Raw genomic sequence first — 27491 nt, forward strand, 5'->3', positions numbered from 1 at the left:
CCAAAGGTGTCCCCTGAGCCTGGGGCTGCACGGGGCGAAAGCCATTTCCGTGCTGGCAGAAGCAGCGCATCCAGCCCTGGGGACGTGGCAGTGGTGGGTATGGAAGAAGTAGGTCCTGAGCTCCTGTCCTTGTGCGTGTGGCCACTTGCCCAGTGGCAGTGGTCCCATCTGGGCAGTGTTCGCCCTAAACCCTGGAGCTCTCCTGGTTCTTGTCCTCCTCCTCTTTGTCCATCTGCCTGCAGTTAATTCACTGTTGATATTGCAAGACCCAGCAGTCATCATGGTTTTAATTAAGCCCTTGCCTGGAAATCAGTGGGTAATAAAGGTGTGCAAAGTGGTGGGTGGTGGGTGAACTGAGCCAACCTGAACCTTTGGGAGGGACCTGCAGGTCGAGCTTCCCTGGGGAGCAACACCCAGGGCCCCGACGGCTGCCGTCTGCAGATCCTCCTTGCCCAAACAGCCCAGGTCTGCTTTGGATCTTCTTGTCTGAAATTGGGGCATAAGACTCCCGCTTTGGGTTTGGTTTAGTCGAATTCTCCTTCTGGCTGAGTGGGATGCTCTGACGTGGAGCCTTGGTGGCGCCCGTCCCGGCTGCGTTTCCTTCGTTAGCTGCTTCTTGTCCGTGATGTAACGAGCAGCCTCTGAGGTTAGAGCGGCTGCAGCCACAACCTGCAAAAGCGACCTGGGGGCGAAACAGCTGAAGAGGAAGAAGTCTTTGCTGCCTTGTGGTCAGCGGAGATCCTGCAGAAGTCCTCTCGGTTTCTATTAGTTCAGAACTCAAAACTGAGTGCTCGTTTATTTTTAAGCTGCTGTTTCTAGCCGAGGTGCCTACAAGCCCTTGCTTGTCCTCTCCCCATTGGTAAAAGCTGCCTCGTAGCCCCTCTGGCTCTGGACCCTTCCCGAGCGGGGCTGCACGGAAGCAGTGGAAGGGGCTGGCAGTTGCCCGGCCTGTCTCCGGTTCTCCCACTTTTCAGGGCTAGCAGCACAGAGGTGTTGCTCTCCCTGTGCTGACTTTCCAGGAACTGCCCGGCTCCGCAGGGAAGCGTGAAGTTGATCCAGCTCTGCCGTGCTGGAAACACCACTTGGATGTGAGCAGCTTGGAGTGGAAAATGAGTCCTGAATTCTGTCCTCTGGGGTTTTTACATACTCTTTGTAGCCGGTTTTGCTTTTCCAGGTTTCTTGTGGTGCAGAGCACTAGGTATGGTGCAGAGCACTAGGTATGGGTCAGAAGCCAGAGGAGCGTCGCATGAGATCCTGGGCTTGGGGGAGAGATGATGCTCTGAGAAGGGCCTGGGAATTGAGGCATCTCAGGGAACTGATGTCCGGAGCCATGAGCTCACAGCAAACTTCTGGGATCCTCTTTAGATTGCTTGTTGCAGTCAAAAGTGGAGGTCCTTTGGGCGAGGCACTGAACTCACTTCTTGTAAGAGCTGGTCCCAAAGCCTTTACAGCCCAAGCGGAGCGGTTTCAGGTTGCATAGGAGCTCGTGCATCCACGAGGATGCTTGTGCCAGCTGCTAGGCTGCCTCCCGCTGGTGCTTGTTCTTGTCCCTGTGAGGTTTTCAAGCTGCTGTTCCCCTAGCTCGGGCACCCTTGTGCTGGCTCCTTCCCATCCCAGACGCTTGGTAATTTCAGTTTTCTCCCCTAGCTGGAGTCTACAGGCAGTGATCTCCCAAGTAAAGCGCTGGTACGATTCCCGTACCATCTGGCTCACCGCAGCATTTCCCTGGAGCGGTGGGAAAAGCCGAGCCTGGACGGCACTGCATTCCTGCTTCCTGCTGCTCCTCAGGTTCCTTTCAACTGAAGTGTATGGAAAATAAAGCCAAGTAAAAAGATGAGGAGCTGCGACTTACGCTCTCCACTGTGAAACCACTGCAGCTTAGGACCTCTGACAGCAGGACATGCGCCACATGGCAAGGAGAGCCAGGCGTGAGCATCTCCTACAGCACGCTGCCTCTTCCAGCCCTTCTGTGTCAGCTCAAAAATAGAGAACAGAACTTCTCCCCCAGCTTACTTTGTATTTTTAAAAGCATTGTGGTTTTTTGTTCTGTTTTCTTTAAATAATTTTCTAAAAAGTTGAAACTGTAGGACTGGTGCTTTTTTACCCAAAGAAGAAAACTGAAAGATTAGTGAGACGTTGTGGTTTGGATTCCCAGTTGTAAAGATTTTTGTGCGTTCCAGCGTGCAAGGTTTTCAGACCTGGTGAGCGCGAGTGCTTGTTCCAAGAGGTGGCTCAACAACATGTGGGTTAATAGCTGGAGATGTGTCTGTCCACGCAGGTATTTAAGGGATAATCTGTGTCACTTTATATTGTGCCAAGAGAGGCTGTCTCAGCTCTGGTCTCTGCTGCTGCATTTCCAGCTCTGCCCTAATTTTTGGGCAAGTCTCTCCATATGTACAATAGCTAGAAACAGTTTTGTTCCCTGGAGAGGCTTTGAGGTTTAACATTTATAAAATGCTTTGAGATCTGCAGATAAAGGAAAGCAAGACAATAAACAGCGACCAGGGCTGTGCCAAAGAAATACCCTGTATCACCACAACAGAGCCACGCAGGATTGGGTGGAGGTGGCTTTTGTTAGAGGGCAAACAACTGCTCCAGAAGCCACTGCTGCAGACTTGGTTGGGAGCCCTGCTAGCAGGAGGGGTCCAGCTAAGCCCCGACTCTGGGCTTTAAAAGGGCTTGTGTTAAGGAGATAACATCTGTGGATAAAAGCACTATTGAGGCACATAGATGAGTTTTTCCCTGCACTTCCCATTGCCCGGGGTGCTCTCAGGCTGTCCCAGGGCTCCCTGGGAGCGAACCTGGTCTGGAAGAGATGCTGCTGAGTTGCTCTTTGCTCTCTGGGCAGTGCGTCATAAAATCCCCTGGTAAACTTAATCCACTCCATAAACCTCGTTAACTTTCTTTTAACTGCCTTTGCCTGTCCTTAGAGTGAACTCCTTTATAGTCCCCCAAACAAAGGCAGGCAGGAGTGGGCAGGGACGGAGGAACTGGGAGCTGCGCTCCTCCCCGGTGCTCCCGGGTAGGTGGGAGGAGCGCGCTGGGGCTCGGACCGCTCGGCACAGGGGTGCTGGGCTCCTCGGCTGCCAGCTACTCAATGGACATGGCATCCCAGAACAAGCTGTTATGGGGTAGGTCTTCCTGCCAGACATCTGGCGACACTGGGTTTTTTTGGCAGAGGGTGGGAGGATGGAGTGCGAAGGAATAATTTTTAGCGGATCAGTTGGGAATTCTGCTTTTGAGGGATTTGGAGGCAGGTGGGCTGGAGTATCAGGCTGGAAATCTGCAGGGATCCTTCTCTCCTCCTCCCCACTCTCTTGAGTATCTGCCTTTCAGTACGGTTCCACTTTTGGGTAGGAGCAGAGAGCGTTAATGCTGCTTGAGGGGGCACGGTCCTGTTTTGGGAGCAAGATTCATGCCTCTGCGAGGATAGCTCATCTTTTTCTGCTGCTTCCCTGCCTTCCCCCGTAACGTATACATAAGTCCCTTAAAACCTATTAAAGCAAGCTGCGGCGAGTGGCACGGCAAGAAGAGGAGAAGGGTATGTATCTGGAGTCTGGCTCCAGCACACAACGAAGTTAATTGCTGGTCGAGGGTTTCTTGAGTGAGGTGGTGACCCGTGGTCCCCGTGCTGCGAGCCGGTAGCTGGCATGGTTAACTGCTGTAGCTGGGTGGGTAACGTGACTTGGATGCAGGGTTTCATTCCTCTACAGGGGGCTTGTGGGATGGTTTTCATTTCAGCTGGTTTTAGAAATGAATCGAACCGATGCCCAGCTCTCTGGAGATGGTCTTGCTTTAATTCAAGTGGCTCCTGCTTATCTAGTTTTAACTTGAGAGGGACCAGTTTATCTGAATCGCTACGAATGGTGCCTGCTTTGAAATGAGGTGGGCTACAGGGGCTCTTGCTCTGGTTGGGGACCTACACCTCTTAGTTTTAAATAAACGTGGGCTTGTGTTTAAGTGAGGCAGTATGCTGTGTGCTTTGTAGTGGACAGGGTTCTCCCTGGGATGCCGGGGAGCAGCTGAGGCTTTGGGATGCTGCTGACATAAGGGGGAATGTGCAGGATGGACAAAACCATGCAAGCGCAGAATTAGCTTCCCATGAGAGAGTTAAACCTTCGTGCCCAAGGTCACCAGAGGTAGATTTGTGCTCCTTGTCCTGATCAGAGCAGTGTGGGCAGGAGCTGGACAGCCAGACCCTCGAGTGCGATGGATCCTGGGCACCAGAGGTTTACAACCGGCTTGTTTTCCCCTCAATTCTGTCTGGGGTTGAGGGGGTCCAGTGGAGCAGCTGAGGCAGCTTGCACAGAGGCGATTGTCCCCTCCAGCCTCTGACCTGCTCCCTCCGCTGCGGTGGCAGAAGCAAATGGGTCTCTCGCGTTGCCTGAAAGGCAAGAGGTGTGGAGCTGTGGTTTTGCAAACAGCTGAGCTGACGGTCGCTTGCTGCTGGCTAAGGTCTTCCTCTTCCCGTCATCCCTGGCCTGCCCCATCTTGGGGGCTTCTGGGGCACGTTGTGCTCCAAATGGGGAACTGATTTTCGTTCAGTTTCCTGCTGTCTTACATGTTCAGCAGCCCCTGGAAAGTCCAGTGAGCCCCAGAACTTGCTCAAGATAAATACGGGGCGCGAAGGGCCCTTTCCTTCCAGAGCAGCGAGTGCTGCAATGCCTTGAACCACCTCATGAACCCAGTGCAGCGAGGAACCGGAGGGAGCTTGGTCCCCAGCCAGGGTGGCCCAGGGTCTCCCCAGGTGCGGAGGTGGGAGCTGCTGGCAGAGTTTGCGTGCTGGAGGCCGTCCGGTCGTTCGGTGATGACTTTGGTCCTTCCTGTTTTCCTTGCAGCACTGAGGCTAGGAGTGGCTTTTTCTTTTTTTCTCCCCTCCTCATTTTTATACGTATATGTTCTTTCCAAAGTTGCATTTGAAAATGCAACCGCTTTTCTGGGGGGCAGCAGCTTCTCATCCTAGTCAACCGCTTTGTGGGGGGCAGCAGCTCCTCACCCTTTTCACCCAGGCCTGCCGGGAGGTGGCTTGGCTCTCGCCGTCCGTCCAACAAACTGTGGAGCTCCAGGTTTTTAACCCCCTTCAGACAACCAGAGCTTCTGCACTTACGGGTTGGGCACTGATGCAGCTTTTTTTGTTTATGGAGGAAAAAAATTCCTTTGAGCTTTTTGTAGTTAAGAGAAGGCAAGCTTTAAGCAAAATATCAGAGAAACTGGAGGCAGTCCGGTCGTTCGGTGATGACTTTGGTCCTTCCTGTTTTCCTTGCAGCACTGAGGCTAGGAGTGGCTTTTTCTTTTTTTCTCCCCTCCTCATTTTTATACGTATATGTTCTTTCCAAAGTTGCATTTGAAAATGCAACCGCTTTTCTGGGGGGCAGCAGCTTCTCATCCTTTTCACCCAGGCCTGCCGGGAGCCACGTGGCTTGCTCTCACCGTCCCAACAAACTGTGGAGCTCCAGGTTTTTAACCCCCTTCAGACAACCAGAGCTTCTGCACTTACGGGTTGGGCACTGATGCAGCTTTTTTTGTTTATGGAGGAAAAAAATTCCTTTGAGCTTTTTGTAGTTAAGAGAAGGCAAGCTTTAAGCAAAATATCAGAGAAACTTCTTAATGGTCAGTTTTACTAGACAGCTATATTGGCATTCCTGATAAGAAGTGTTAACTGCTTGTCTAGACAAAAGCACCAGAAAACGAACCATCATGTAGAGGAGACACAGACAAGATAATCTAATAGGTCTCTTTTGTCTCCAACTTGTTCCTCTGAATAGCGCACAGCACTGATGTCAAGAGCATTTAAAGGGCTCGGACGCAGTGCGTGAAGCCAGGCTGGATGCTCAGCCAGGCTGGATGCTCAGCCAGGCTGGATGCTCGCAGGGGTTCACCACGCTGGCTGCAGAGCAGGGGGAGAAAACTGACTCCCACCCTTCCCAGCAGCGCTGCATCACCTGTCCGCAGCCTGACTGATGCCCGGGGTAATGTGAAAGATGTAAATGAGGTCAAATGTTGCTCCTTAGTGTTGTAACAGTCAGAAGAATAAAACCTGCTTGCATGAGATCTTCGTGGCGCTTCCTAGGAACTGTGCGGAGGGTTTTTCTCAGGGCTTTTTTTGTTGTTCAGCATGAGAGATCAGACCAAGGAGGACCAGCTCCTGCCAGCCATCGTTAAGTGATTAGCTAAAGTTGCACCCAGGAAATGGTTTGAAATGTGCACGCAGGAAAAAAGTGTTGGTTAGTCCTAGAAAACAGAGGAGCCGTGCTACACGTTGAGTGCCATCTACTGGCACCTCATCCATGGTATTGACATGTTTCCCCAGGCAGAGGGAGAGCTGTCGTGAGGGTCAGCAGCACGGGACCCACTGTGGGGCTTACGGAGGGAGGGCTCGGTGTGCTCAGCCTGTTGACGAAGGGATGGTAAGGATGGGCTTCCCCTCCACTCATTCAGCGATGTCCTTGTCCAAGCAAGTTGTAGTCCCACCCAGTGCAGCCCAGAAGTAGGTATCTGCTGAGGCTGACGCATCCCAGCCTGAGCTGGATGCTTCATACTGTACCTCCATGGCTGATTTAACGTGTGATGCATCCATGTTGCTGTTGGCAGAAGCCATGCCACCCTCTGTTCCTGTCCGCTCTGTTCCTGTCCCCTCCCTTCAGCTGGCCCCAGATACTTGTCTACATACTGAACCAGACCAGGTGACAGATCTAGATTTTTAAAAAAAAAACAACCCACCACCACCAGCTCGGTCCCTTAATCTCTTCGCCAGCGTTTGGGCTAATGCGCTGCTTGGAGACGGGTATTGTGATCTGGTTTTCCGGACAAGGGGAACAAGGGCACAAAGGGGCTGGAGCAACTTTTTGGTGTCCCCTGGCCAACGTGTGATTAGAAACAGGGTCTCAGAGGCTGATTGACAGCCTAAACCCTCGGTGCGATGCATCATTGATTTCTACTGAGGTCAAGAGGCTGGCTGAGTCCTTGCCTGATGAGCTCTACGCTGTCTACACCATAAGCATCTGTAGACCTTAAAGCTGATGACTTTATATTTTTTTTCAGGTAAGCTCTTCCTGTGACTTGTCCTTTTGGCTTTAGCGGGGTACAAGGGAAATTTGGGCCCTCGAGTATGGTTATGCAAAGATGTGGATTCTTAGCAGGGGAAGGGACAAGTGAACATCTTGAAGTGTTTATATTTAACAAGGAAAAAAAAGAGTTGTGGTTCTTGGAAATGGTGCTTCTTAGTAGCAAGTAGATCGAATACAGCCCTTTTTAATGCAATTTAAATAATCGATGGTATATTCAATTACAGAAATATTTGGCAGAGCTCTAAATAGGTCACATCTGTCCTTAAACTGTTCTCAAGGTAAATATCTCACCGTGCTGTGTCATGTTGACCAAATTCTGTAAGAACTGGTGCCTGGGAGGGAAAACTCCTTGGCTGTATGTGCAGTTATCCCCAAAACTCTACCTTGTATGCTACTGGCACTTGGTTTTGCTTTAGGGATGCCTCAGTAAGCCTAGCTTGTATATTTTGGGCATATTCAGCTGCTGAAGTTTGCAATCCTGCAGTTACAGCACTGTAACTGGGCCTGGCCGGGGTTTCGGCAGCAGACAGGTGTTGATAGCTTCTGTGTTGCCCACCAGCTTGCTCTCGGGGGACAGGATGGCAGCCGTGAGCCCGCTGTGCGCTCGGCGATGCTCGCCTTGGGAAAGGAGAAGGCAAAAAGACTAACCTCTGTTGTGGCGACCATAGTCTTGAAGTTACATGCAAACAAAAGCTAGAGTTGAGGGCTTGCCCCAGCCCCGCGGAGGGAGGCAGGCAGGTGGTGTTGAGAACACTTTGTTTGGGAAAGTTTTTCTCATTGTGTCGAACAATTCTTCTTAGATGATCCTTCCTGTGGGCTGAATCATCGTCTCAGCGAACACGTTAGCTATCCTAGCCAGCCCTGCGGCCGCATCCTGTGTGGTCCGGGGCATCCTGCGCAGGGCTGCCCAGTACCCTGCAGGATTGCAGCCCCTGCATTTTCGGTTAGAATAAACGCTCCTGGATGTGCGTTTGCTTCAGCCTTCCTCTCCTCTTTGGGATCTGTTTTTTCCCCTCGCTCCAGGGAAGTTTGCAGAGTAAGTGCTGGCTCGTTAGCAATAAAGCATACAAGTCATTAACCACCATCCCTCTCCCTGATAAGAGAAGACTTACAAATAAACTACCAAGGCCACTGTGACTGTGTGTGCGTGTGTTTGGCCGTTTCCCCACGTAATTTCCACACTATTTGGAAACGGTCTTTAATTTGACTAATTTTTAACTGCCTCTGGCCTCCCTACCTGCTGGCTTCGGAGTGCGGTGGTGGGCTGGGAGGGCTCACGTACGCATGGCTGGCACTGCTCTCTGGCCGCAGCCCGGGGAAGCCTCCAAGGAAAGCCTTTTTGTTTGATCTGAAATGTCTCTTTTGCAAACTTTTGGGGTTTTTTTGGTCAGGTATAAGTAAACAGGTTTTTGTCCCCTATTTTCTTGCTTGGTGAGTAATGGAAACCAAGTGGGAAAAGATTTCTTATTCCCCAGCAAAAGGACAGTGTTCTGGTTGCATCTCTGATACCGTAATTTTATTTTACATTGCAAATTAAACAATTCTTGGAAAGATGCAAATCAGAGTGGAAATAGAGGTATGTGCTTCTAAATAAAGTAGTGGGGCTGTATGTGCCTATTCCGTGCATCTGCGTGTATGTGCAAAATACACAATTGCCTGCGAAATACGAAAGGTCAATACGTAGCGTCTCAGGGGACCCGCAGCCGTCGTATTTCATTCCTTGCTAGCATTGGGCTGCTGTGCGCGCTCAGCAAAATGAATTCGTTCTTTGGGCAACAATACGTGCGTTAGTGTCGAGTGTCTGCATCTTTCATGAGTGTGCAACTTTGTGGTAAAATAAATGAGCTGGAAAAAACAGGATGTGGATTTACTCTCACTCTTCTCCCCAAAGCTTTCTGTTTAATGGAATATAACCCCTTGCTTTGTGAATAAGCCTGTAGCTACTGAATTTAAGTTGTTTTGTGGTAGCAAACATGTTGATGTTGTTGAATGCATGTGATGCAGAACATGAGTAAAAGTTCTCTACAGGGCTGTCTTCGTGTTTCGGGTTGCTTGCAGGACTGCAGTTCCCAGGAGCCCTCAGAGGTCCTGTAGACACACGTATGGGCTTCAAGCCGGGAGCTCCTGAGTGGCACGAGTCTGGTGTTCGGGTCAAGGATGTAACTCCTCGTAGCTCCACGGGTTTTAATATTTAGTTAATAGAATTAAACATTTTCAGGTTGCATGCCTGGAAGTCGTGAGGAGCAGCGTGTTGGCAGCGTTCGGTAAGCTTGGGTTGAAGGACTGCTGGGGAGGTGACGGGGCGGCACTCGCTGGTGTCCAGTGCTGCGTTTCTTTGTGCTGAGTTTTAGCAGCCCTGAGTTGGAGCCTGCTTTCGATGCGTGGGTGTGTTCCCCAGCCTCCTGTCGAAAAGCAGTTTGGGGAGGGCTGAGGTGCTTTGTGGCACCCTTCTGGTAAGGGGGTCCTGCGGGGTCAGGTCTGAGCCACCTCCTTGCTCTTCTGCAGGGTTGGTTTTATCGTGAGCTGCTACCATCAGCTGCGAGTGGCTCATCTCCAGACGTGGGCTCATCTCCAGACGTGGGCTCATCCCCGGGGCTGGGAGCAGCCCCTCATGCTTCTCCCACCCTCCGTGGTCTCTTCAGCCCTGCTTTGCCATGTCATGGTGCAATGGGACCGCAGGGCCGCCTGGCTGGTGGCAATGGGGTTCCCGCTGTCGCCTCGCGTTGGGTCTCTGTTTCCATCCACGAGGAGGGTAGCAGAGGTGCTCCTCCGAAATACATGTTGATCCAAAGTGCTAGCAAAGACAAAGCGAATTCTCTGACACCTGTTACTGGTCTGACTCAAACCAATGTAATTCTTGGCCCATTTCCCTGTGCTTTTGTCCCTTAGACCCTCCTTGATATCCCACTTCTTGTAGAGAGTGGATGGGCTGTTGGGCTTGGATGGAGGCTGGGGACAAGGGACATGGGTAGGTTAGTCCCAGAGAGGCTGGGGACAAGGGACGTGGTGGGTTCGTCCCGCAGGCTGCTGACCTTTTGAAAGCACCGACTGGTCGAGCCCCGTGTTATCCTCCGGCCCCTTTTCATGCTGCTCCTTTGTGCTCTTGTTTGGTCATTGCTGTGCCTTTGTTTTTACAGCTGGGGGAAGTGTTTTGAGCTTTAAAGTTTATTTTCTTCCCTCTGGTTGTCGTCACAGGTTTGTTTTCTCTCTCCCTGTGGCATCTTGCTGGCTTTCCTAGGGGCTGGGAGGTAGGACCGTCTCTGCTCTCCGTGCCTTCCTGCTGGAGGGAGCTGGCTTCTTCCCCGCGCTTGGGAGGCCTGATGGCCCCGCTGCCTTCACTTGGTCTCACTGGCTTTTTGTTAGTTCAATAAATCCTGTCCAGTTTGGCCTATCCTCCAGGGAGAGGGTAGCCCAGCAATTCGGTGCTGGCACGAACCGTGGGACTCTGGGTCCGGTCCTTGGCTGCGCTGCGGACACCGGTGGTGGTGGCCGTGCCACGGTGCAGCGTTGTCCCACCGCTGGCACTGTGTGCAGTTGTTTTGCAAGGCCTTGATGAGATTTGGGCTGGTCCGGGTGATTTATTTCCTTAATTGTGACTTTAAGCGGGCAAAGTCTCATTTTGATTACCAAAAAGCCACCCCCCAAAACGCAGTGGGGATCTTCCTGTAGGGTTTGCAAATAGCACTTGTTTTTAAAGTGAAACGTGGTTGAATTTGCTTGTTGGGTTTTCTTCCCCCCCCTCTCCCTCCCCCACCCCCCCCTCCTCCCCCTCTTTTGTACACTTGCTTTTCTCTTCTGGGGCATTTCTGGGATGTCACCCCAGCACCCCTGAAAACAGCCTGGGAGCTGCCTTGGAGACGGCCCCGTCCTTTGAGAGCAGTTGCAGCTGCCCACGGGCTGTGACATTCGAGCGAAGCAGTGTCCTGACCCACAGCAGAAGCTGTGAATGCAGCTTTGTTTTGAAACGCCATGTGCATCATCTCCCAGACCATCTTCCAAAAACACCAGGAGTAACTAAAGTACTACTTTGGCTCTTTTTCCACTCTTTCTGGCTTTTTTTTGGTGTTGGCTGTAGATTTAATTTCTCTCCATACTCATCCCTTCTCCAAAGCCAATGGGGAAGGGATCATTTTTCCCCACTCTCTGCCTGGTACCGCTCCCATCTTTCCCCAGCCCCAAACATTTCCTAAAACCCAGCTCCGAGTGTGGACTGTGCAGAAACCACTGAACCAGAATACGGCGCAGGAGATGCCAGAGCAGATGCTAAGCAGAGGAATTAATGATCACCGAAGTGGTGGCATCAGCTCTTTTTAAGTCAAAAATTATCCCCGAGTGCACATTTGGGGAGGGGGGAGGCAGCAGCGGGTGCTTCCCTGGGGGCAGGGGCGCGGGGGCCCGTGCGGGGTGGATGTGCACGTCTTGGTTTTGAGTTCTCGGTACATTCATCATCACAAAGAGAAATGGGCAGAGGCTGCCCCATAAATATTGTAGGGATCTGTGTTAGCGGGCTTCGAGATGACCTGTTTGTTTAACGTGTTGGCGCAGTTGTACGTGTCCCCACTTCGGGTGCCTGATCTGGGGGATGGCATCGCTGCCCTCCACTTCCCCGGGCTGTCATGGTCCAGAGCATCCACTTGTGCTGCCTGGCCCACTTGCTCCTCTTGGACGGGTCGGGAAGCAGCAGCACGGAGGGACAGGGGACGGGACCAAGCTGGGTCCTGGGGAGCTGTGAGCTTCTTGGACAGCATGGCTCCATCCCCTTCCTGGGGCACGACACAGTGGCTTTGGGTACCTCCAGTCAGGGCTGGCACCTTGCTGTCTGGGGGGCAGTTACACAGCGGTACTCATCCTCAGGGATCATCCCCATGCCCCTCAAACTGTGGGCTTGGGGAAGCACATCCCGGCAAGCGGCTGTCTTTATTTGAGCTGTCCCATCCTGCGTCCGGCCACGCTGCGTCCCTCCCCCAGGACTGGCCGGACTGCGGCTACCAGCAGCGCAGCACGGGCTGGGCGGTCAAGGCACGAAACCGCCCACTCTCAAGCCAGATCCACCAAAATACTTTCTTTCTCCCCAGGCAGCAGAAAAGCTGAGCCTTGCTCTCTCGGCCAGCCAGCTTTGGTCCAACCTCAAATTTCGAGGCAGTGGAGGGAATGAAATGGAGCTTCCCTACCTGGGGCGAGGACTCCCAGTCTGCCCCATGAGCAGAGGCCACCAAGGTGTCATTGCCGGGGACCCCGTGCTGCCCGCCAGGTGGTCGGCACCACTTGCTTTTGGGGGATTTATTTTGCCTTTTTTTCTTTTTTCTTTTTTTTTTTTTTTTTTTAATTGTTTTGTCGTGTGCCGGGAAAAGGAAGTGAACAAATTGTATAGTCCCATCCACAGTCGACGTCCTGTAAACAGCTACCGGCTGCCTTCCATTCACAGCTGTTTTTTCCTATTCGGGGTTGGACAGGGCTGGTAAATAAACAGGCAGAGCTGGCGGCCGCTCCCAGCGCCCGCTTTTCCCCTTGCAGGGGCTCTGCCTGCACCCGGGGGCCTTTCCCGGGGATTCCTGGGTGCCGAGATGGGTCGGTGGGTTTTTCCTCGCCGAGCAGTGCTGCGTGGGTCCGGGGAGCCAACTCTCACCAGGAAAACAACTTTGCTAGTTTGACTGGGACTAAAGCTAATTACTAGTCGACTAATTTTATTGATTTCAAATCCCTTTTAGCAGAGATTTTGCTGTGAGGCTGATCGCCAGAGCGATTAGGACACAAAGCCGCTTAATTTGGAAGTGTTTATCAAGCAGCCTTCTGTCACCTCTGTTTCAAATCAAATTACGGTGGCACCGGTGTCTCTATCCATGGCGGCTCGTGCTGTCCCACCTCCGACGGAGGCAGGCGGGGAGCGGGGTCCCCCACGTTTCTCCCGGGGCGACTTGGGGGCTAGCAGAGGTTACCTGTATTCATAACATAAGCATGGTGGGCTGCTGGCTGCGGCGTTTTTATTCCCAGCTGCCATCACATCCCCGTCCTGCTCCAGCCCATGGGCACTGCTCTGGCTGCAGAGCTGAATTTGCCGTCCGGCTTTCAAAGCCTCGCTGTGGGCACCTTGTGGTCGGTAGACCCTTGAAAATGGAAGATGCTGTCTTCGTGGCAGCTGCGGCTGCTCCCGAACCTTGTCCAGCCGCACAAAGGGCTTGGCCTAAATATTTTTAATTGACTTTAGGGAAAAAAAAAAAAGCCTAGCCTAGTCATTTTGATGGGAATCAGATTAAGGAGGGTGCTTTGATGCTGGCAGATTGTGGAGGCAGGGGCGGCCTTGGGGAGGGAAGCGCTCAGCCGCAGCTCGAGCAGCGCAGCATACCCCGTGGTGTCCCCCACTGTCACCCGTGGGGCTGCTGTGACAGTCCCCTCGCTGCATCCTCCTCCTGACACTGAAAACTAGGCGCCTTTGAGTCATTTGAGCCTGCTGGACCGCAGCTTTGTGGCAGTGCGTGTTCTCTTCCAGGTCCAGAGGGATGGCTGCCCACCCCTTGAGCTTTGCTTGCAAAGGAATCATTAGGGATTGAGCTTGTTTTGAGAGACCTTGGCCTGAATGCAAACGCCATACGTTGGGGAGTCCTTCTTGGCCGTCTCCGGGTGGGCAGAGCAGGGGCTGGCACCAAAGCCACACTCCCTCCCAAGCCATGTCCCATGTGCTCAGATCGGGGGTTTCAGACCTACAAAACACGTTGGGGCTCATGGCTGGCTTGAGGGCTTGTGTGCCCAGGTAGCTTTCAGGGCTCAGGTTATTGAAACCAGAGCAGCATCTGTTGGTGCGGCATTTTCGGCTCCGGGGACCCCATGGGTGAGGGCTGGAAGCCACAGACCGGGAACTGAGCAGGAGGGACCTAAGTGGCTGCTGGGATGTGGGGATGGGGCAGAAAACCCTACACCCTCCTTAGTGCCTTTTCTTGTTTGAGAGTTGTGTGTTTAAAGTGGTTTCGTTCCTCCTGGGTGGGGAACGAGTCCTGGTGCCCTGTGTTGCTGGCCAGTTGTGCGGAGCTTTTTACTGTGGCTCGTTATCAGGTGAAGGGCTTTTTTGCTGAGACTAAATGTGGACAAATTATTTTTATCCATGCTGAGAGCTTAGGACGGTTCTTGTCTATCAGCTCTTCTTAGCTGCGGCACAAAAATCGTAAGAGAAAAAAAAATTACTGTCTGACAGCTACATCTTATTCTATTAGTATGTTTTAATTAGAACATGAGCAAGAAATGTGTTATGAATATTCATGATCAGGGTTATTAAAATGCACAATTAATCTGTGCGCTTTTTAATAACTGTATTAATGGAGAGAGGAGGTAGTTCCTATTTTTGTCTTTTCTGAATTGGAAAGTGTGCCTTAACTTGGTTAGTTGGAAAATGGGTTTATTTTAAAATAAAGTTGGCTCCCAACAGCTGCGTGCACATGTGGGCGTCTTTAAAACTGCACACACGCCCTGCGCTGGAAGAGGGTTGTAAATGTTGCACAGCCAAGCACTCAAAAGCTGGGATATGCCAGAATTAAGCTCGCTTGTGCAAACGTAATTCAGCTCCGTGCCACGTGAGTTTTGACACGATCTCGGTTGGTGACTTGGATTTATGATTTTTTTTTTTGCCCGGGACTGTGTGTGCTTTAACGCAGGAAATCTGTGCCCCGGGGCGAGGCAGAGTTGGGGGGCAAGGGAGATGCCTGCGGGATCTCCGTCTCACCTGGGGGAGCCCGGCAGCATGTGAGCAACACCCATAGGCAGGAAACACATCGCCAGGTCCTTCTGACCGTCCCCCGGGTGCCTGGCCTCGCCTCCCGAGCCGCTGGGATAAAAGGGCCCGGGGTGGGGTGCTTGGGCGCCCTTGGGCGAGCACTCGGGGAGAGCCCCGGGGATGCCAGCGTGGGGCTGCCCGAGTGGTGTCCTTCTCACCCCAGGCTTCCCCGTCTTCTGCTCCTTCCCCTTCCTCTTCCTCAATTCAGGTCGAGCCCCGCTGCTCGGTACCAGGCGGTGCCAGCGGGAAGGCTGGGCTCGAGGGCACCGGCGGTGGGGGGGGCGGGGGTGGGGGGGTGGGGGCAGGGCTGCCTAGGGAAGGTGAGGGCCAGCAAGAGCTTTCAGGGTGGGGAAAATGTGACCGCGTTTGGTGGTGGCACTGTCTTTGGGGCTTTTATGGTGTGAGTGGAGCAAAACCCTGCTGATGGGAGCTGTTCCAGAAGCGCCTGCCTTTGGCCAAACTTTGGGTTTTCACAGGATTGGCAGAGGGCATTTGCTGCCAAATTTCAGACCCTTACTCCAATACGAAGGGAGGGAAGAGCAGGTTGGCATTGAATGTAGGACAGATGCCAGAAGTCGAAAGAGGGCAGTCTGTTTTTTCCTGGCTTCATCCCAGAAATCCCTGAATCCTTGAAACACCTGCGGGCTGAAAATGGGAGGTTTTTGCTGGCACCTTTCATGCTGGTGACTACAGCTTGGGGAAGGCATGAGACCTTTTTTTCCAGCAGGCATCGGACAGTGGGCTGGCTCCGCAGCGGCGTGCCGGCACGGGCACGTTCGGAGGCGGCTGAGCCTTTGGGGCTGCTTCCAGAGGCGTGTGCCACTTTCTTTGCCGCTCGGGTGGGAGAGTGATAACCTCACTTCACCTTGGCAGCCATGCGACCACATGAACACCAGCACCTGGAGGGAAAAAAAGGCCTTTTGGGTTTCCCTGGGGGTTGGTTTGCTGTTGCAGGATCTGGCCACCGCTGTGCCTGCAGCCCGGTTGCGTGCTGCAGAGCCGATGGGAGGAGGTCAGGGTTTCCCTCCTGGCTCCTGCTCGGCTGGCGCGGGGAGGGTGGTGGGGGGCTGCTTGCCCCCAGCTCCATGTCTCCCCAAGAGCAGTGAAGGGGAAGGAGGGGTGCCCAGGGCTCGCACATGCTCTGGGAGAGTGGCTCGTCCTCCGCAGCCTGCTGCGGTGCGTGCGTGCCATCGGAGCACCCGGTGTGGTTTTGACCCTTCTTTGGGGCACGCGGGTGGCACCACAGCATGGAAGTAGCTCGTGTGAGGGTTTCTCCATGTCTAGGGGTCGCGTTAGCCTCTTGGCCTCAGCTTTTGTCACCCGTACCGCCTGCTGCCCCCTCTTCCCTCCTTCCTTGGGGAGGTCTGGCAGGGGATTTTTTTTTTTTTTTTTTTTTTTTTCTCCCCAGGAATTTTGGCAAAAAATTCATCCTGGGCTTCCAGGCACCCGAGCTGCCTCCAGAGCCCCCCCCAGCCTGCTCACTGAGCATTTTCTCCTGGCACATCCTGGCCTGGGGATGTTCCTTTGCCATCGGGCGGGTTAGAGGCAGGACGGGGTGGCTTTGCGGGAGGGCAGGGTGACCCGGGACCTGCGAACGCCCGTCCTGCACGGTGTAGGGGTGGGCGTGGGAGTCGAGACTCCGGTGCCTTGGCTTCCCCTCTGGCTCTGGGGCTCCCGAGGCGCCTCGCGGGGGCACCGGCCGCAGCCAAAGCCTGGTTGGTGCCGCGGTCCTTGTCCTTCCAGCGCAAAGGGGCGAGTTTGCCAAGAATGTCTGAGGCTGCGGTTCTTGCTCGTGTCTTCACCCTGACCGTTGGGGAGCTTGAAAAATACCCACGAAAGCAAAATGAATAGAAGGAGCATTTCTGCCTCCTGATCTCCGTTGGTGTTTGCAGGGTATGCAGATGAATTGCTTTAGAAAAACACATTAGCAAAGCAAAAGTTTATTCTAGGAAGTAGGAGGTGGGAGAATTGGCAGTAATTCTCCCTAGTATCCAAGGTATTATTAGAGGCTTATCCCTGCTCTGCACAGTAATCACATTGGAAATTTTTGATTAGAAAACAAAATCTAAATGAGAATTATGAATATTCATTAGGTGTAGAGATTAATATGCATAATTATGCAAATTAGACAGCAATTAAACACCAATTCTCTGGGGAAATGATTAACACAAAGGCACAGAAATAGAAGGATGTAATTTGAAAGAAGTTTCTGGTTAAATGAACAGTAAGGGGAGCGGAGGAGACAAATACATGGCGTGTTTGCCATAATAATCAGCTTTGCTAAAACGAAATTGGAGTGTGCCCTGCAACCCTGCCCCGCTATGTCCTTGCTCCCACACGCACCCCCGTCCCTGCCACTGTCCTGCGCCTCTGCTGTCACTGCTGCTGCGAGCAGGTCTCTGCTCCTAAAAGAAAATCTCCCGTAAGGCCCTGCCGGCACCTCGTCTGTTGGCAGTTCGCTATCGTTGGAAGAGCCGGTGTGGAGGGGGTCCCCAGAGAGCCCCCGGGGCGCCTGGCACTGGGGGTGGCACAGAGTGATGCTGGACGCTGCTGGGAGCCGCTGCAAGAGGTGTCTTGTGCCGCCCTGTGGCAAGTGTGGCCGTATACCCCCCGCAGTGGGGTTGGGGTTTCCATGGGACGAGGCAGAGAGATGGCTCTGGCCGGTGCCATCCGCGCTGCTCAGCCTCCTGCAGATCCGGGATTTCTCCCTGTCCACCCCGGCTGAGCTCGCGCTATCTGCGTAGCGTCTCCAAACCCCAGCCGCAGGGCAGAACGATGCCCCCGCCCTGCACAGCCCCCTCTCAAATCCCCGGCTTTGCCCCCATGAGCCTTTGAAAGGGGAGATGGCAACTGCCGCTGACCGACCCCTGGTCACCCACCGGAGCAGAGGAGACGGATCAGTACAGTCGGAAATCCTGCTGCCGAGTCGAGGCTCAGCTGCCAGGAAAGGTTTCTTCTGTGCAGTCATGGTGCCAGCTTGAACTGCGAGAGCTTTGCTGATGCGACTCCCCGGGCTTTTTTTGTCCCGGTGGACGTTCGCCATCTCCCCTGGGTACCTCGTGTGCTGGTAGCCCAAGAGACGCAGCCTGGGTGGACCTGGCAGACGATGAAAGGAGATGATTTCCTACCGCAGTCTGTGTGCAGGGACATTGCAAAACACTCCTGTTTGGTCCTTTGCCATTTTGGGTCGGATCCCCTTTGTCAAGGATATGCTTGGGAGGGCTAAAAACGAGATGGACGGGAGCGTGCTCTGATCGGCCCTGTGTTGACAGCGCACCTTCCCCTGCGGGAGCATGAGGGGGCTTAAATAACAAATGCCCTTGAACAAGTGTGACTAAGCCACAGGTAATGTTGTACCCCCAGCAATTCCCATCTGAGGCTCTTTCAGGTCTGGGCGCTCTTTTAATCTGCTGGGGTGCAATGAAGAACAGAGTTTGGCCTGTGACCTAGCAGCACCATAGACAAAAATCGGGAGCATCGGGATGGGCGCAATGAGTTTTTAATTCATAGTCCTCTTCACCATCGGTCTCCAGGGAGAAGAGGTTCATGGGTGCTCTCTGGAATAAAGCAAGTTAAAATACTTGTTTCTCCTCTTCCCACTGTCGCGTGTTTTGAAGCGTTTCCAGGCTGTGGTGGGATTTGCTTTGAAGTTTGTGGAATAAACTCCCAGCTGGAGTGGGAAGGTGAGGAGGGAGAGGGGAGGATCAGTCACGCCAAGTGGAAGTGGTTTATTAATGAAAATATTGTTTTGTTTGTAGAAGGAAGAGTTAATTTTGCGAGAACACCTTTGAGGCTTTGCTGATAAAGCAAGAGTAACCTTTGTTCTTCCTGTTTTTCGGTAGGTTTGGATGAAAGACCGGGATCAGGTTCCTGGGGAACGGGAGATCAAAACAGCTCCACATTTGACCAAGGAAGGGTAAGGACAAAGCACAAACACCGAGCTCCAACCAAAATAAACGGGGGCTTTACCATGGCTTCTCAGCGTGTGCGTTTGTGCCCAGGTTGGGTCTAACCCTGGAACAGCTTTTCTTGCCCCATTTTGGACATTGGTTCTGTTAACCCTGTGGGGGTGACAGCGGGGAGAGGGGCTCCCCCGTCCCCATCTCTCCAGGCTTTGCTGCCTTGAGATCGCCCTGGCAAAGGCTTCTCCTCCAAAAACCTGCCCTAGGCCCGCATCCCGTCTGGGCTCCCCACGGCTGCTCAGGCCTCTCCCCTTCCTGCGCTCAACTTTGGCATGGAGATAGGGGGGCTCCTGGCCACGGGGTGGGAGAGTCCCCAAAGAGGGTCGCGGCTGAGTGGGTTGAGGGATCTCAACCTGATGGTCTGTGCTTTTGGCAAAGCTTGCTGAGCACCCGCCATGCACGGCTTTGGGAGCCCGAGGGGCCGACTGGGGCTTGCTTTGGGGGGAATCTACCACGTCAGCTGGCCGAGGTGCCCTCGGCGGGGATGGAGAGCACGGGAAGGGTTTCGCAGGGAAGGAGTCGAGGCTGCGACAGCGCGTAACTGAGGCCTGAGGAGGGGAAGAGAGGAAAGACATTAACTTAATTGAAATGGTGTTATTTTGACAGATGCTCATTTTAATGGGTTTGTGTGATTCGTTTTTGCAATGGCACCTTTCCCTTCCCGTAGGTCAGTGGCGGAGCAGGTGCTGTGGTGTCATTTCTCATTTTTATAGTCCTTCTCCTTGCCCCTTCGCCCCTCTGGCTCAGGGAGGAGGCTGCCTGGTTCTCACCTGGTGGGTGTCGAGCTGCTGGGCAAAGGCAGAAACTGCCTGAGAGCTGCCAGCATGGGGCAAACCCCCCGTATGTCCCTGCTTTGGTGCTGTATCCCCTCCCAGTGCCACAGCCTCGTGGCTGCACTGCCCTGCTCTCCCTTCCCGTGAGGATACAATCATTTCTGTGCCGTTTTTACAAGGAGCCTTTGACTTTGACCATTCCTGCTATGGGAGAGACTGAGCTCTTGACAGCCTTGCGTTTCGGCCTTTGACTCGGCATCCCCACACGCCTAGCAGTAACTCTCCTGTGTTGCTTCAGCAGAGCTATGGCGAAGGCCCCCACTACGGCGAGCACAGGGACCTGCCATCTCACAACAGCATATCTTCATCACCATTCCTGGGAGCTGGACTAGTGGGTAAGTGCCTTTCAGCTGCCTGGCGGGTTTGTGGTCAAAACAGGGGAAATCTAACGCAGAATGGCACATGGTGGTGGGAGCGTTTGCACTGGCCGGCGTTGCTGTTCCCCATGTCAGACCTGCTCCAGAGGTGTTCTCAAAGCTGTTGTTAAAGGAGCTGCTGTCCAGAGGGTCTCATCAGTGCCTGACGTTCATGACAGCCGCCGTATTTTATGTGCGTGATTATTTTTCCATGCTTTACAGTAGCACCCAGAGGCAATAGCGGAGATTGATGCCCGCCATGCTGGCATGGGGTGGGCTGAATTGACTCTTGGGAGCTGGTAATCAAGGGTGGAAAAGCACCAGGAGAGTGGGGGAGAAAAGGCACAGCTCATCGTTAAGGTCTTGCAACAGGCTCGTGGCTGCTTTGCTTTCCAGCCTCGCAGCCCCAGGGCGGTGCAGTCTCCGCAGAGAGCTGGAGGTGCTCCCCCTCGCTGCAGTGGGGTTTGGAGGGCCTCTTCTTGTGTTCTGCAAGGCTCCGGCAGCCCCATCTGGCTCCTCCATCCCCTGCTGCAACTGGGCAGCATGAGGAGCTCGCGGGGGCCGGCGAGTGCTGTGCAGTCCCGGCCCCACCTGCTGTGCCGGAGACGGTGATCATGCGTGACTGGATGTGTGCGACAATTTACCCAGTTACCTCTCCCAGCTCAGGGGTGGGAGGAGAGATTAAGAGCGGAAAATATCCATCCTGAAGGGCTTAGAGAGCTCTAATGACATTAGGTCAGGAATTGGGGTTAGTCCTCCCCACCTTTGCCCACGCAGTGGTGGTTAAAACCCTTCAGCGAGTGTGGAAGAAGCAGTGTTGGGACAGGGCCCCGCAGCTAGCGGTGTTTGCTCGTGGTTTGAAGGGTGGGGTTAGAAGAAGGAATTGTGTTTGAAACAGAAAATCCCCACCATGATAGGAGGTTCCTCCTGCGGAGCTGGTAGGAAAGGGGAAGAGAGGAGCGGGGTCGTGCTGGGAAGCGAGCAGCCACGCGTTTGCTCCTCCTGGCTCGCGTCTGGGGCAAGGGGCTCACTCTCGGCAATGCTTCCCCCTTTCGCTCCTCTTACGGTCAGGGGGGACGACGTTTAATTGCCCCTCGGGGGTCCTGCGCAGGAGTGGAAGAGCGTTTCCAAGCAGCTCCCCCCTGTCCCTCTGCAAGGGTGGTTATTCCTTCTCATTTCCTGCCCCAGGAGGATGTGAGCAAAGCAGAAGAGATGTTTCTTAATAAGACGGGGGAGCCTTGATGCAGTTCAGCAGGGTTTCTTGGGGGTGTGCGTGGGGGGGACCCATCCCAACCTGTCCCACGCCTGGGGCCAAGGCAGCCTTGAGAGCTTCTAGCCAAGAAGGAGCTGCCTGGGGAGGAACACGGAGGTTTCCCCTTTGATGTGTGCAGGGAAGACGCATTTGGCTTCTTCTCAAAGACAGGGCTCCCAGTCTTTGGCAAGCGCCGCGGCACTCCCCAGCAAGGCTGCGAGCCCAACTGGTCCCCAGCACGTGGAGCCGGAGCCTCTGCTGCCCCAGCGGGTGATTTCCACCGGCTGTCTCAGCAGTGGAGGGCGAGCTGCGGCCTTGTGGCCGGCAGGACGGCGGCCATGCACCATGCCCAGGGCTCGAGTGCCCGCCGGGGCTGCGTCTCCCCGCACCGGCGCAAGGTCTCGGCTGCTGGCCTGGGCGGTCGGCTGCAGCACCAGGAGCTCTGCTGCTGAAACAGGAGCTGGGGAGGCCAGGAGAGAGCAGCCAGGAGGGGCAGGGGGCTCCTCACATTTCAAAGTCACTTTTGTTCCTAAAATTCAATGTGGTTAAAGTAGAAAACATCAATTCCTGGAGCAGGTTCCAAAATACATAAGTTTTGCTTTGCCTCTGTGCTCGCATGCTGAGAAGGATGGACTGGAGGAAGATCACAGGTGGGATTTTCTCTTCCTCTTCACCAAGCTGCTTCTGAAAACTTTTCAAGTGGCAAAATGATAAGTGGAAGGGGAGAGAAAGGAGAGCAGAAAAAAAAAATAATGCTTTTGCATACAATAGTGTAAAAGCAGTGGCAAAGTGGGAGGGAAAGGTGAGTTTTGGAGATGTGTTACTTCAGCTGCCAGTCCCTGGTTTCCAGCAAGGTCCCCCCTGGGGGCAGTGGGCCAGGCAAGCTCGTGGTAGTGGGGCAATTGAGTGGAACCGATGAATTTTAAAATGTGAGGAGAAGGAAGGAGCAGATTAGGATGGACATGTCCAGTGGTACTGGATGGACAAAAGGTGCTTGAGACTATCGCCTAAGCCCTTCTCCAAAATCAGAATTTGTATCTCTTTCCCACTCGACCTCTATTTCTTCAAGCAGGATCAGAAACTGCTGGAAGAAACATTTCAGGAAGAACATGATCTGTGTTGGAAATGAGGGGCTTGGCCAGATAGAGAGGGAGGCTGAGCTGAAAGGATCCCACAAAGAAAAAGAAAACGTGCACGTTGGCATCCCCCGTTGGCACGGGCTCTGAGCGCTGGTCTCTGCTGGCTGCTGCTCGGTTGGGGTGGTGCTGGCCCCCCCCGGAACCCGTGTCCTCCAGCTTTTGTGTTTCTTGAGTCAGTGCAGCGTCCCAGAGGCAGCCTTCAGCCAGCCGTCCTCTAACAATGGGCATTAGGGACAACGAGCGCCCTTCCCACAGCGAAGGGACGCTGCTGGCCAGGCAGCAGTGGAGAAATGGAGCTAAACTGTGATTGTTTTTTTTTCTTTTGTGATTTTCCACATGCATCTGGCAAATGGAAAGGAGGCTCCACTCTCACCAGCATTCGGTGGGCTGGGGAACTCCTGCCAGCCTGAGCTTTGAAGCAGCAGTCGTGTCCTTTCAAGGGTGGAGACTTCACCTGCTCCTGAAGGCTGACGACGTTTTGGGGCCATGGTGTGCAGGAGGAGGAGCAGGGGTGCAGCCGGGTGCTCCCCTTCCCACATGAGCCATTTCGCCACTCACAAACTGATGTGACATGAGCAGGGGTGTGAGGAGAGAGATTTGGGAACTGCAGGGAGTAGTGGCCGTTTGGATAAAGGAGCAGTGGAACGTGCAAGCTTGTTCATCCAAACTTCTTCCTGGTTCATCCAAACTTCTTCCTGGCGTGTCCCTGCGCTGGGAGCTGGCTTTGCAGGGCTGGCCAGGGAAGCTCTGGCTGCAGGTGGGTCTGGCTTGTGGGCAGCGGTGATCGCGCACGGAAGCAGCGCAGAGCATTGGTCTCGGGTGTATTTAGGTAGGGGGGCAGAAAATTGAGGAGGGCAGTGCCAGGGCAGCAAACTCCACGAGAAGAGCAGAGCTGGAGGGATTTGTATGGCCCAGGACGGAAGGAAAGTGGGTCTGAGTTCAGGGGGAGCAGGGCACTGCCAGCACATCCCCGAAACCCCCGCTGAATCCCTGCCTCTTGTTCCTGCCTGCCTGTCCAGGCAGGTCCCTTGCACCATCACACCAGCCTGCGCCCTCGTCCCCTGCCCATGGTCCCCCTCCCAAGTGCGGTGTGGAGGGAGCTGCTCAGCTTCTGGGGAGGAGGAATATGCTTCAACAGCCCATGCTGGGGGAGCAGAAAGCTCTGGTGCAAAGTACCGGACAGATTTAATCCCAGAAGGACAGCATGCCTGTTGTTTCCTGCAAGCAGGCAGCAGTCCCGGCAGCGGGAGTCGCCGGCGCTGGTGGCTGGAGCGATGGTTGCCTGCCTGCTCATCCGCGGGCATCGCTGGCGCTGGTGGCTGGAGTGATGGTTGCCTGCCTGCTCATCCGCGGGCAGCCCCGGTCCAACCCCCTCTTGGGATGATGGCCCTGCAGATCCCAGGGTGCACGCCTAGTCCATAACCGGTTTGAATTCACATAGCATACTTTGAAAGGGAAAGTGCTGATTTCTGTTCAGCTGGGACACACAGATGTGGTATTTGGGGCTTATGGATGTTCTTTAGATGAACATACAGCGCCTGGCACGATGGGAGCTTGGCTTTGGGAGGCACCTTGAGCACAGAGCAGGAGAGGGGCTGCACTGACAGCAGGACCTGTGGGTGCTGCTCCCAGAGCTGGCCTTCCCCTGCCCTCTGGGCTCCCCGAGAGCTGTGGGTGACGCCACTCATGCACTTTCTGAAGGGGATGGTGGGAGGGCAATGTTCAGTCAGATGCTTTCCAAAGCCCAGGTTTCCTCCCTGCCACAGCTTCAGCTCCATAAGGTGATAGGGAAAACCAGAGCTGTCTGCAAGACTAACTGGGCAGGGAGCTCTGGCCTGTGTTGCGCTGGATGGGATAACCTAAATTTAAACAAAAAAAAAAAAAAAAAAAATAGTAAGTCCGTCCCTGAATGGAAATACCGTCAGTGCTTTGAATGAAAATCACCCAAGGCTGCCAGGTGGGGGTCGGTGAACCCGATGAGCAGGGTGCAGTAGCAATGCCTGCGAGCTCCATCACTCCCTCCTCCCAAGTTTTCAGTCTTTGAGCCCTTGGTGCTTCTCCCTGGAGGACGGGTGACGTCCTGGCAAGGTCTGAGCATCACAGCCTCGAGTGGGGAGAGGTGACGGGGACCATCCCTGGCTGCCCGGGGTGGTGCCAGGACACAGCGTGGTGACGAACCGGCTCATCCCAGAGGGTGAGGAGGGCTTTTCTGTTTGTTTTAAGTCACCAATCTTCAAAATCTGCCACTCTTTTACCATTCATCTTCAGTGGGGACAGGCGGGGGAGATTTCTTAAACAGTGGGGAAACTGATAAGCCATAACAGATTTCTTTCTAGTAATTATTTCTAGTAATTAGCTTCTTTTCAGAGGAGTGTTTCTAATCTTGTGTGTATTGTGAGCTGTTGTGGAATGGGTTCTTCCTGGACAATGGTTTTAATCTGCCCACGGACAGGGTTTGTCGCTGCTCCTTGGTTTTTAACATTTTTTTTTCTCCCCCCTTTTAATCCCCAGCTGTGTTTTTCCTCCCCTTTTTCCCCAGGCAGTAACTCTAATGGAATTACCGGCGCGGGGGCTAGGGGGAGGCGCGCGGTGGGTGGCTGTGCCATGGCCGCCGGGGCGGTGGGCGCCAGGGGCTGCACCGGGGCTGCACCGGGGCTCCATTTCGGAGCGCGGGGACGGGGTGATGCGAGGACACTGGTGTGAACTCCCCATGGGCTGGCAGGAGCGTGGGGCGCTGCGCCTCAGCAAAGTACCTGCCTTCCTCCTGGCAGGCGCTGGCAAAACCCGTAGGCAGCGTTGAATCGCCTTTTCTTGGCTTATTTGCGAGCGGGGCTTGTCTTGGGGAGAGAAATGGCAAAACCACAAGTTTACTTAAAAGCGTGGTTTGCTCTGGTGGAGGTGAGATGCTGCCATCGTCCCGGGCACCAAAGCCAAACCCTGCCGCTGCTGGAGCTGGCGGCCACCTCGGGAAAGAGGAGTTTTTATTCTGTCACCTTGTCTCCGAGCCTGGGAGCAAATCTGCCTTTGGGAGGAGAGAGTGCAAACGGTGCGCGGGGGTTTCTCTGCAAAAGGGTGAAGGCAGGTCCTGAGGAGGCTTCGTCTGAGCCTGGCACAGCCGGATCCTGCAAGAGAGAACATGCTGGGGAGAGGAGAGAGGTTGGGAAATCACTTATTAAGCAGGGTTGAAGGCAGCGTGGGCAGGCAAGGGGCAGGGGAAAGAGCTGGCGGGGGTGGAAAAGGCAGAAGGGGGATGCCAGGACTCGCAGTGAAGCAATGCCATGAAGAGCTGGAAATACTAAATGCTCCCAGCCAGTTTCTGGATGCGCCTTGCTCAAGGTGCCCTCTGCCGTGCTTCACCTTTGCATGCTAAAATTTGCAGAGGTAAATCCAACAGATAGGATTTCCAAGGGAAACCCCTTTCCCATTCAAGGGATTTATTCCCAGTATCTTCTGATATTCCCCCCCCGCCCCCCAAGATCCCTTAACACCTGTCTGCAGGATTTCAGTAATTAGGTCAGGAGCGACATGGTGTTTGGGGAGATTCCTGGCGTTTTCTGCCAAGACCTGCCTCAGTCCCGGTCCTTGCCGTGGTCCTGGGGTTTCGCCACCTTTTCTGGTCGGTGCCCTGGGGCTGTGGCTGCGAAGGGGCGACTCTTGCGAGTCCCAGCGCAACCGGGTTTGCCACATGTGCTGGCTGGCATCTCCCCGGCAGCAGAAACAGCACCTTCTGCTGGCAAGTTCAGCTTTTTCTTGCCCAGCTTGTGGACTTTTTCAACAGGCTAGATACGTTCCGATCCAGAAAAGTTTGCCGTTCTTCCTTCTGCCTTGTTTTCCTGGACAATTACATGTAAAATTTCTACTGCTGAGGTTTTTGCTGCTTTTTCCCCTTTTTATGTGATGAAGAAGAAGGGCGCTGGGGCTGGCTGGGGGGCTGCCCTCCCTTTCCCAATTTCCCCCATCCCGCGAGACGCCCACTGATCCAAGCGTGCAGCAGATTGCTGGTACCAGGCGCGCTTGCTGTCCCACATGAACCGAGCGAGGCATGAAAGACCATCAGGTGAAGGTAGCGGGATTTGGAGCAATACGGTGCAGAGTTGGCACTGGGTTGCCCTTCGTCTTCCTGCGCGCGTGCCAAGAGCCCTGTGGTTCCGAGGTTATCTGGTGACGGCAGAGGCGTTTGGCTTGGCGCTTCACCACTCAAGCCACGCGTGGAAGCGGCAGTATATTATCAGACGGGAGGGCTGGCTGTTGCTGACCAGATAATGCATGGCGTTACCCTGGTTTTCCTCTGGTTTAGGAGTAATTGCGATCCGCCCGATGCCACAACCTGTTGAGTTATTTGTGTAACGTTGCCGGCGCTGTGGCAAATAGAGCTGCTAAGCTCTTTTAAAAATTAGGTCATTTAGGAAATCCGTCCTCTGACATTTTGACCTTTGTTTACTTAACATTTAAGCCTCTGAAACGAAACGGCAGCGGCGCCCAGTGCGTCTGGCTGTCACTGGAGGTGAGGGGTGGCAGGATGCTGGCGTGCCACGCTGTGACCCCCGGCACCGTCGGGAAGTGGGGGGATGTCTCGGGTTTGGGGGTTGTAGTGGGGGAAGCCACTCTGAAATTTTGGCTTGACTTCAAGGCCCCCTGGCTAAGGTTACAAAACCGAGCAGCCTCCTCTCTCTTCCCATCTCCCTGCCCTGTGCTTCAGGGGGGCTGGTTTGGGGAAATTTGCTCCCCACCTCTCTTCATCTGCTCCCCAAAACCTCTTAACCATGTGTGCAGCTGCCTGCCAGCCCAAACGTCGCCCCAGTGCATTAACCTGCATCTTAGCAGGCTTCGGTGATGGCTTTAGGTTAAGCAGATTGGCAAAATCCTCCCCCTCCCAATTTTGCTTACTAAGCCAGACTGGAGGCAGGATGCGATCGCCCCTTTTCGGGGAAGGGCGTTTGCTGGGGGAGCGGGGCCATCCTGCCCTGGGTTCAAAGCCTTTTTGATCATCATCATCTGCCGTTTCCCTCTTCCCTCCCCCTTTTCCCTGGTGGCACCGTTATTAGGCTGTAATTAACAGCAGGGAAAAATTCCTCATATATTTTCAGTCCAGCTGTTCTTTTTTTTTTTTTTTTTTTTTT

General features: G+C 54.0%; 1 protein-coding gene across 1 annotated transcript in view; it reads left to right on the top strand.

The window, feature by feature from the left end:
* The window catches only part of TCF3 (transcription factor 3), an 81653-nt gene that overhangs the window by 21564 nt on the left and 32598 nt on the right, over positions 1–27491 (top strand). The window contains exons 3-4 of the mRNA XM_009284877.1: positions 18672–18745; positions 19863–19959. Of these exons, the coding sequence (XP_009283152.1) occupies positions 18672–18745; positions 19863–19959 (171 nt within the window). The remainder of the gene's footprint in view (positions 1–18671; positions 18746–19862; positions 19960–27491) is intronic.

Source organism: Aptenodytes forsteri, unplaced genomic scaffold (assembly GCF_000699145.1).
Source record: "Aptenodytes forsteri isolate BGI_AS27 unplaced genomic scaffold, ASM69914v1 Scaffold391, whole genome shotgun sequence".
Lineage (NCBI taxonomy): Eukaryota > Metazoa > Chordata > Aves > Sphenisciformes > Spheniscidae > Aptenodytes > Aptenodytes forsteri.